Genomic DNA, 10,838 nt, shown 5'->3' with positions numbered 1-10,838 from the left:
ATTACACTGAATAGGTTGAGTAAGGTGTTTTGAAGGACATCAATTTTAGTTCCCTCTGGAACTCTCCTCTCCCCATAGTGATGCCACAATGCCCCCACCCTGGACTCCTTCAAATCAGCCTTCAAAACCAATCTGTTCACCAAGGCCTTTGGTCCCTAGTCACTGTTTCTGTTTTGTTTTGTTTGTTTTCTGTTTTGTCTGTCTAACCATTTCCTGTAGAATTGTAAAGCGTCCTTGGGTTTTATGAAAGGCTGTATATTATTCCAAGTTATTATTATTATTATTATGGGGAGCTTGGTGGCGTAACGCACAAAGCGTCATCCATGTAACCGCAGGGTTCCTGACTCGAATCCGGCTGCAGACATGTCCTGCATGTCATCCCTTCTATCTCTCTCTCACCCATCCTTCCTGTCAAATCTCTACTGGCTCTATCACAATACAAATATAATATATATTATTATTATTATTATTACCTCACACCAAACCGTCTCTGTTCATGGTAAAACAAACATAACCAACATTTTTCTTTAACTCAACCATACAAAGAAATGCTCACCGATGTGCTGGGGTGTGTAGATCAATGTTAACACTTACCAGGTCAACCAGAGTGACAGATCATCATGGCCAAGCGGAAATTGGGAAACAAATACTCTGGGAACACAGCGCTGTGAAGTCACTGGGCATTCAGCTCAAAAACACATTTTAACAAGGCAATGACAGAGCCAATACATATCATATGTTGTGATCACTGGTCTGCATAATCACTGTGCTGTGAGAATGAATCAATGTGTTAGTGATAGAAACATTCTACAAGATGAAGATAATCAAAACAGGCAGATCCAAACGAGAGAGTAAAGAATGGGAAAATGTAAGAATACAAACATGTACAGCTATGTAATTCATTTGATAATTTAATATTTTCTTAAGTAATTTTTTCTGAGTGGGGCAGTCCCACTCCTATTTTTCATTTTATTGGACAGATACAGTGAAGACAGACAGGAAAGTAAGGGAGAGAGGGCATGTCAACAGGGCATGGGCCGGATTCGAACCCATGCCGACATGAGCATAATGTGTGGGCATATGTGTGCACTGTAGACCGCGGTGCTAGACCACTGGACCACCCAGTGGTACAGTATAACCGACCCAATGTATGTATACATTCAGAGGTTTTACACACTATACATACTTTACATACGATCAAACAGTGTTTTCTAAACAGATGAACAGTAGTCGACACTATACAATACAGACCGTGCAATATCTCTCAAAATGATTCATGTATTTGCAAGGACAGGGTTTATTTCATGGATGACAAACATTATTAAGGATCATCTTGAATTTGACTTTGTGCACAGTATTAACAATGGCTGCTGTAGCCTACTGTCTGCAAGAACAATCCGTCACACAATAGTACCCGACATGTATTCTGTCAGACAGAAAGTTCAGGTTACCTTCTTTGAATGATCTTACCTTCACTGATGATAATTGCTCAAATCCATGCTCTGTAAGTATAAGGAACTGTACCAAAATCAAACATGCCCACAGCCCAAGGCCATCATCGCATACAGACTATTTATGTGAACAATCATTTATAGGACAAACACTACATCAGTATAGAGCCAGTCGCTGTTCCGAAAATAACTTGGGGCCCTATTATGCACTTCTTAACTTGCCGTCTTAAGTCTTAATTAAGACGCACCGCCAGGTTAAGACCTACCGCCACCCTTATTATGCGCTTCATACGCGCTACTGCTATTATGCAGGTGTCTCTAGGCGCCCACACATAGGGCCCTATGATGCACTTCTTAACTTGCCGTCTTAAGTCTTAATTAAGACGCACCGCCAGGTTAAGACCTACCGCCACCCTTATTATGCGCTTCATACGCGCTACTGCTATTATGCAGGTGTCGTTAGGCGCCCACACATAAGACGTAAGACTCCCGTGCATATATTACTCATTGTGGGAGTGTTCATATGTTAATGAAGTGCGTTAGGCGCCCCTGCTATTATGTGATCTGACTTTGCGCCTAGCGCTAAGAAGTGGTTTGAAAAGTTCTTACGCGGTAGACTTCATGCTCGTTTTGCGCACCACCTTGGCTCGGGGAGGATTTCGCGCCGTTCCAAAGATTGCGAACTGACGAGCCTTGACCTCATGCACGAGCTTGTTACTTTCTTCTGCAGAGAAGCGCGCTGACCTCCTTCTTAGGACTTCCATAATAGCATAGCGCTAAACACTTAACGCAGCCGGTTCTTAAAGGGAATGGCACCTGGCACGCTGATTGGGTTGATTGAGAAGACGCCCAAAACACACCCATGACTAATTTCTGGGCTTAGCGCCGGGTTTTAGGCGCCCACTACCGCACGCATAATAGCAAAGTGGCCTTGACCACGCCTCCACGTCTTAAGTTTAGATCTACCGCCTCGTCTTATTGCTTAAGACTTATGAAGTGCATAATAGGGCCCCATAAGACGTAAGACTCCCGTGCATATATTACTCATTGTGGGAGTGTTCATATGTTAATGAAGTGCGCTTAAGAAGTGGGTCAGCGCGCATGCGCAAACCGCGGAGGCGCGCTCGTGTTTCAAAACGTGCATGAAGTCTAGCGCCTATGAACTGCATAATAGCATAGCGCTTATGACTTAACGCAGCCGGTTCTTAAAGGGAATGGCACCTGGCACGCTGATTGGGTTGATTGAGAAGACGCCCAAAACACACCCATGACTAATTTCTGGGCTTAGCGCCGGGTCTTAGGCGCTCACTACCGCACGCATAATAGCAAAGTGGCCTTGACCACGCCTCCACGTCTTAAGTTTAGATCTACCGCCTCGTCTTATTGCTTAAGACTTATGAAGTGCATAATAGGGCCCTTGGAGTTCAAGCAAACTGCGCATGAAATGATCAGTCTCTCTGAATGACGAGAAAGTCTTGGCTGTTGATCAAAAGGAAATACCTGTGAATTGAAAGGTGTACTACCTGGATGCAGGTACGCTGGCCGTATATCGCGATGAAACAACTTAAATGTCTGTACCGTAGTTAACTACAGGTTAGTAGTAGTTAACTAACTAGTAGTTAGTAGTTAACTCATGGGGCGGCTGTGGCGCAGGAGGTGGAGCCAGCATCTAACTGCTCATAAACCTGAGATACTATTAGCTCTTATCACAACCAAAACATATATGATTGTTTTAGTTCACTTTAAACAATGATATATTTGTTAAACCAACAAATGGGAGGGAGGGAGGTGGCAGGGTTAGGGCAGATGGTTAGGGGTAGGGGTAGACCAAAACAAGCGATTGCCAGTCATTTGCCTGTGAACACATTAAGAATAGCACTTGTTCCTCTTATTGACAGCCACAATTGATAATTTCCATCCCCAAATGTATGTGAAAACAAAGACAAGATTCTCATGTTTAGGCAATGACACTTTTATATCAAAATAGTACACATTATACATTATGTTATGTTTATTAAGAAAAAGAGCTTTGATTTTCAATTTCAGAAGGGAATAGATTATATCATATTATAAATACACACAGACAAGATCCATGGTTTCAAACACACAAACACTAACAACCCCCAACATGCAACTAATTAAAAAGCTCAAACTCACAGTAGTCATGGACACAGGCTTGCATAAACCTTCCACATTATTCTAGAAGATAATGCAAGATTCACAACATAGAAAACATTTACACTTACATTTGCTGACGATAATTTTTTTGTCCATGACTCCACAAAAAAAGACACTCACAGACACAGACACGCATACATACACCCACACACCCACCCGCACGCACACACTCACGCGCACACTCACTCGCTCACTCACTCACACACACTAAGGCTAATAGTGGGTACTGTACAGCATGAATGACTATAATTCTTCCTTTGTGCTCTTATTTCGTCCAGCTAACGTTGTCGACCTGAAGTCGTCCTTCAGCCACTTGTTGTAAACGGCGATGGGGTCGATGTTCCAGTGTTTGTGGAAGGAGATCGGGACCTGGTGGGCTAGGAAGTCCCTAGCGTAATCCTCCGGTCGTGCCTTGAGGGTGAGACGAATAAAGCATTTGTTTATTTAACACCACAGAACAGCTGTGGCTTTTTTACCTACTAGAAGAGCTGCCTCGGGGGTCAACAACTCTTTACAATGGAAAGCTGCTATTTACACACAACGACCACTAATTGGCCGCTTGTAAATTAGCCTGCTTCCTACACACAAAAAACTGCAAAACAGCTTCATACAGACTTCAGGAGGAAAAGATCTGAGGTCCAGCCCCTGCTAGTCGATGGAGCGAGCGTGGAGAGAGTCTCAACTCTCCGATTCCTGGGGGTGCACATACAGGAGAACCTGTCCTGGAGGACCAACACAGCAGCCATCATCAAGAAGGCACAACAGCGGCTCTACTTCCTGAGAGTCCTCAGGAAATACCACCTCAGACAGGAGCTGCTTGTGACCTTCCTCAACTACTGCATTTGCATGTGGTTCTCCAGCTGCACAGCCGCAGAGAGGAAAGCGCTACAGAGAGTCGTGAGATCGGCCCAGAAGATCATCGGCGCCCCCCTCCCCTCTCTGGAAGAGCTGTATAACACACGCTGCCTCAGGAAGGCCTCCAAGATCTCCAGGGACCCATCCCACCCTGGGAACGAACACTTTGTTCGGCTGCGCTCAGGCAGGCGGTTCAGGACCATGTTCGCACGGACAAATAGACTGAAGCTCAGCTTCTACCCCAGGGCCATTCAGACCCTGAACACAGCAAAGACCTAGAATCTAGGCCCTGGACAAATCTAGACAATTTGATGGCAGCTACTAGATTGTAAACATAAGTGCAATATTGAAATACAACAGTGAACATTTCAAACCTGCTAACTGCGACACTTAAAATGAATGTGCAAAAATACTATGTGCAATATGACAACCCTTGTGTACATAAGGTTCAGATACCGGAAAAAGTTAGGATATTTATAGCATAGCATAGAGTACAGCACAGTGTTTTATTGTATAGTATAGTCGTATAGTATAGTAGATAGTGTACATAGCCTTTATTTATGTAAACCAGCTCTTTTACCTTTTTTATTTTACCCTTGGACCTCTTGTTTTTTAGTCTTTTTTACAAGCACCAGGGGAGCCCCCCCTCCTAAATTTCGTTGTATGGTACCTGTACTGTATTAATGACAATAAAGACCATTCATTCATTCATTCATACTAGCTTATCCTGATGTGATTTTGAAAATGTAAGGATACTGGGTTGTAAGAATGCATATATCTAGGAAGATTATTGAAAGGAAGGTCCTGAAATTTGATCGAGTGCAAAGATATAACATTTTTCTACAGGTGTCAAATTAACCGTCCATGGCTGTTCTAGTATTAATAATTACTTGTAGGAGACTGCACAAGAGAACGTTGACCAATCCCAAACAGAGTAATTAAATGAAATGATACAGTGAGAGATAAAGTCTTCAAATTTTTACTTCAGAAACTAGGGAGGGCAATTATCTCTTGAAAGATAAAGTTAGACAAAAACAGATCATTATAACTTATGCTTTCTTTAAAAAAAACTTTCATTTTTAAAGAATTCTTTTATTCCGGTTTCAGTTAAACTTTTAAACAGCACCAGATGAATGTTGGATGGATTTGACTTACCGTTTTAATTCTACTCTTGTCTGAATCAGGGTTGCCTTCTGTCTGTGTTTTAACATGTTGTATTGTCTGTTGTTCTTTTTTGGCTGCAGTGTGGTGTAAGCCCAAAACACATTTCCCAGTCATGGGACAATAAAGTGACTTTTGACTTTGACTTTGTACTATAGCTTGTTTTACTATAGCTTTGACAAAACAACCGTCATAAGACAGTAGATATGTTGAATGTGGGAGATCCTCAGACTTGGTGTTATGTGACACGTTCTAATGCTTTGGTCCTCATGTCGGGATCTGATGTAATGATCAGACTTTTCTTTCGAAAAATGTGAAAACATTTCTGCGTTGTTGAAAATCAATGACACGTGCCCCGCGGTGGTGTAGCGGTCTAAGCACTAGCCACTAGTGCAAGCTGCCCACCGGGGACTGGGATCGAATCCCAGCTCGCCAGACCCGGATATGGCCGGGGCACACACAGGGAGCGGCATATTGAGCGGCCGCTCCCGAGGGCGGTATAGGAGTATTTCCGGACAAGGATCCGTCGCGCAACAGCGCCCCCGGGGTGCCGGAATAACGGTGCTGGGCTCGAGGAGCCAGTCAGCTAGTCTGCCTGGCTCTCTCCTCTGGGGCTGCCGGCCACGGGGTCGTGCGGCGGATCCTACGCAATAGGCAGGGGATAATTGGATGCTAGGTTGGGTTCAATTGGATACTAAATTGGGTGAAAAAGGGATAAAATCTGAAAAAACAAATTTAAAAAGAAAATCAATGACACATCACTAGTCAACTAACACAGCATGTTTTGTGAGCCTGCTAACAATGTAAAGTAGTGTTCTAGTTAACTAGGTAGCAGTGGGGGGATTACTCACCGAACCCATTGCGTTGCGGCATTTTGGCTTGACTAGCGAGTTTGTGTCGTGATTCTCAACGACGTTGAAACGTAGTTCCGTGTTTAAAAAGAAAAGTCTGAACATTCTGATCGGTTGCCGACATGCGGACCAAATCATAATAATAATAATAATAATAGTAACCTTTATTTGTGTAGCACTTTTCCTGCAAACATTGCAGCTCAAAGTGCTCCAATCATTATATAATTTAATTATTTAGTCATTTAAAGGCAATATTAAAAAGATGGGTTTTTAGTCTTGACTTGAACATTTGTGCTGAGGTTGCATCTCTAATGTAAACTGGCAGTGCATTCCACAATCTGGGTGCTTAAAATGAGAATGCAGCCTCACCAAATCTCTTCAGTCTAAAATGACCAGACCGTGTCACATAGAGAGCTTGTTACCTGGTGGAAGAGGGGGTTTGTTACCTGGTGGAAGAGGGGGCTGTGTGTGACGGGGATCCCCAGGGAGTTGAGGCACATCCCCAGCACCATGTCATCTGGGGCGTCGTTACTGTAGCACTTACAGCCACTGCTCAGCAGCCTGACCACCGCCTCCCTACTGAACACCATCCTGTTAGAACAGAGGAAGGAGGTGGAGAACACATTAACATTAGAACAGCCGTGCCTTTTTTACCTACTATTAGAGCTGCCGATTCTTTAGAATTGGAAGCTGCAATTTACACACAAAGACCACTAATTGGTGCGTTTTGTAAATTAGCCTGCCTCCTACTCAGAAAAACTGCAAATAGCGTTATACTAGCTTATCCTGATGTGATTTTGAAAATGTAAGGATACTGGCTGGTAGAACGCACATATCTAGGAAAAGTCATGAAAGGAGGGTCATGACATTTTATCTAGTGGCTATTACGTTTTAACAAACATCATGATTTAAAATGGATACCCTAAAGAACAGCCATGTTCATAAATAATCCACAAGTCATGAGCAAAAACAATTAACACTCAAATTAGGGATTTATCTTTCAATTTGCCTCCACAATGTGAAGGCTGACACCAATTAATAAAATAAAAAAAAATCATAAAATGTGTCTATCTAACATACTCTGCTGCCTTTTATGACACCCTCCCGTGTAAATGGCAAATGGACTGACTTACATAGTGCCTTATTCCAAAGCGCTTTCCAACGGCCTCTCATTCACACATGCACACACACATTCACACACCAATGGCAGCAAGCTACCATGCAAGGAGCCATTGGGAGCAATTTGGGGTTCAGTGTCTTGCCCAAGGACATCTCGACATGTGGCCAGCCGGGGTTGGGGTTCGAACCGCCGATCTGCCGACCTTGCGATCATTAGACGCCGGCTCTACCTCCTGCGCCACAGCCGGCCCATGTGCAGTCCTCCCATTCAAAGTTGCCTTTCTTCTACTGAGGTGTGCTGTAGGTGACTCACCCCCCTCCTCCGGTGATGTAGCTGTACCCCCCCTGGCTCAGCCCGTAGCCGTATCTCTCCCCCAGACACACGGGCTCCGAGGGGTTGTAGCAGCTCAGCAGGCCCTGCAGTCTGGGGAGGCTGGGGAGGACAGAGACTACTGTCATCACACACACTGTTATCCCCCATCAGAACCCTGAATTAAGATTATGAACTACCCCCCTGCCCCTGTGCTTTAACACTAGAACAGCCATGTCTAGTTTACCTACTATAAGAGCCGCCTCGGGGGGGTCAAATGACCATAGTCGTTAGCATTGGAAGCAGCTACTGACACACAACGACCACTAGTTGGCGCGTCTTGTAAATTAGCCTGCCTCCTACACAGAAAAACTGCAAAATAGCTTTATACTCAGGGGTGCACATAACTTTTTGGGGCCAGTGCTCAGAGGAGCACCTAGGGATGATGCTTGGTGCTCCCCGAGCTCGCGAGTCACGACCCGTCCCACAGGATGGATAAAAAAGGGATACATGGATAACTTATATTAGCAAAACGACATTTATTCATAAATAAAGATTAAATAATAATAATAATAATAATAATAAATAAAGATTGTGTGCAAAACAAAAGAAACAAATGCAAAATCAAATGACTGCTCTTTAAGCATGAAAGTCTGTCAGACTCCTTTAAACACAATGAAATCAACTGACATCTCTTTAAGCACTAACTGAATGTCTGTTCTTTAAACACAATGAAATCAACTGACATCTCTTTAAGCACTGCTCTGTTCTGTAAACACTGAAATCAACTTTTCAACAAAAAGTTACAGCCTAAGCATTTACTTATGCTACAAGCTTAATCATCATCATCACTGCTCTCTTGACTGCTGTTAATACTGTCCTCAATTTCAGCCATGGTAGAGGATGTTGTAGGCCATCACTTTAAATAGCTCATTATTTTGATTGTGCAACAAAGTCATTTTTTTTCTTTTTTCTAATAGAATTCCCAACCATATCCTGGGTCAGGGGTCTAGGTGCGATAATAAAGCTGTAAAACAAACGTCTGAACGTTTGAAAGCTTCAGAGAAAAGAAACGTGTCCCTTTTAGCGACGAGTCGTTCGGGACTGAATTTTCACGCGGCGGCGTGATAACCGTGCGATACGCGATACGCGGAATGAAAGTACGAGTTACGATACTTTCCGAATGTTTTCGTGAGGGGAGTCGCCGTGGTGGTCGTCGGTCGACTGTTGTGATGGATTACTCGTCGGGCTGAGGGGACGGCAAATAGTTACTTAGTGGGGCTTGCAGTGATGCAGCAGTCAGCAGTTGAATTTTGAGGAAGTACATTCCTCTCCCAGCGCTTCCAGCTGTTGGTGCGCAAGAGCGCGTTCATGCCGCTGATCTGCCGCGCAGCATGCATTTTGGCGACGCATGCGCACTGGCGCACCAGTTATGTGCACCCCTGTTTATACTAGCATATCCTGATGTGATTTAGAAAATGTAAGGATACTGGGTGGTAGAACGCACATATCTAGGAAGTCATGACAGGGTCAAATGACCCCACCCATGGCTCTTCTAGTGTTAAAACATTCGGTAACTTCCATGTTAAACAAAAAATAAGAGCCTTGCACTTAAGAGGAGTTGGTAAACCAATAATTACACTGTGAGTGATGTTATTAGAGGATACACAGGTCATTGACAGATTCAGTATACCTGATAAGTGTGTCATCATCCACAACTAGCAACCAGTTTGTCTTTGGCCCCACGTTGATATATCTCTCCAGGATCGCAAAGGTTTTCCCACAATGACCTGCAAATCAGACAACATATTCAGTTAGTAGCTTCAGTTCAAACAGGCTAGTCACAGTCAACGGCGTGAGAGGACAACTGGTTCACATGTAAAACACCACACGTTCTAGGGACAGAGGCTTAACACTAGAACAGCCGTGTCTACTATAAGAGCCGCCTCGGGGGTCAAATTACCATAGTCTTTACAATGGGAAGCTGCTACTTACACACAACGACCACTAGTTGTAAATTAGCCTGCATCCTACACAGAAAAACTGCAAAACAGCTTTACACTAGCTTATCCTGATGTGATTTTGAAAATGTAAGGATACTGGGTGGTAGAACGCACATATCTAGGAAAAGTCATGAAAGGAGGGTCCTGAAATTTGGTCCGAGTGCAAAGATATAAAAAAAAAAATCTCACAAGGTCAAATGACCCCACTCATGGCTGTTCTAGTGTTAAAAGCAGCCAGGTTTACGCTCCTCCACAGCATTCAACAGTTGACTGGTTATACCGGCTATGAAAGTACATTTTGCATGGTCACCCGCATCCAAGTCACGGTTTCCGTCACACATTTTAGTACTAGTATCTTGCGGTTGTTTAACTCCAGACAAGGATCTCTACAGAGAGGAGCCATCCAATTATGTAACGCTTACATTTATGACCATTTTATTGAACATATATATTTTGTAAATACATATTTTATTGCCATTTTAGTAATCATCGCAAAACATTACAGCAATATAAAATGTTCCAGTAACGATCCCTCCCCACCCCCGCCCCCGCCCAGCCCCCCACCCTGCCCTCCCCACCCTGCCATCCCCCCCCCCCCCCTCTCTGGGCTCCTAGTTCCAGACCACACAATAGTAAGTGTCTGTACTGACAATGACTTATTGAACATATTGACCAGGCACTACACACTTGGCTTCAATCAGATACTATATACAGTAGGACCGCTGCAATTCGGTGTCAAACAATCCCACAGAAGGATTTAAATGAGTACATTTATATTAATTTATCTACAAAATAATCAATGGAGAGAATTTCTGAGGAAATAGGACCCTTAAGGAGGCAGAAGATCAATGGGATTGATATGGATGGGATCTATCCTTGAATCGTTACTCTAAGCTACGGTGACTATGAA

General features: G+C 43.6%; 1 protein-coding gene across 1 annotated transcript in view; it reads right to left on the bottom strand.

The window, feature by feature from the left end:
- Positions 1 to 3,788: 3,788 nt before the first annotated feature.
- The window catches only part of b3glcta (beta 3-glucosyltransferase a), a 115,014-nt gene continuing 107,964 nt past the window's right edge, over positions 3,789 to 10,838 (bottom strand). The window contains exons 12-15 of the mRNA XM_080535039.1: positions 9,619 to 9,715; positions 7,929 to 8,048; positions 6,943 to 7,087; positions 3,789 to 4,040 (exon numbers count right to left, since the gene is read on the bottom strand). Coding sequence (XP_080391165.1) covers positions 3,873 to 4,040; positions 6,943 to 7,087; positions 7,929 to 8,048; positions 9,619 to 9,715 — 530 coding nt within the window. The 3' untranslated portion in view covers positions 3,789 to 3,872. The remainder of the gene's footprint in view (positions 4,041 to 6,942; positions 7,088 to 7,928; positions 8,049 to 9,618; positions 9,716 to 10,838) is intronic.

This window comes from Nansenia antarctica, assembly GCF_963989245.1.
Source record: "Nansenia antarctica genome assembly, chromosome: 1".
Lineage (NCBI taxonomy): Eukaryota > Metazoa > Chordata > Actinopteri > Argentiniformes > Microstomatidae > Nansenia > Nansenia antarctica.
This window is presented reverse-complemented; position numbering and strand designations above follow the sequence as displayed.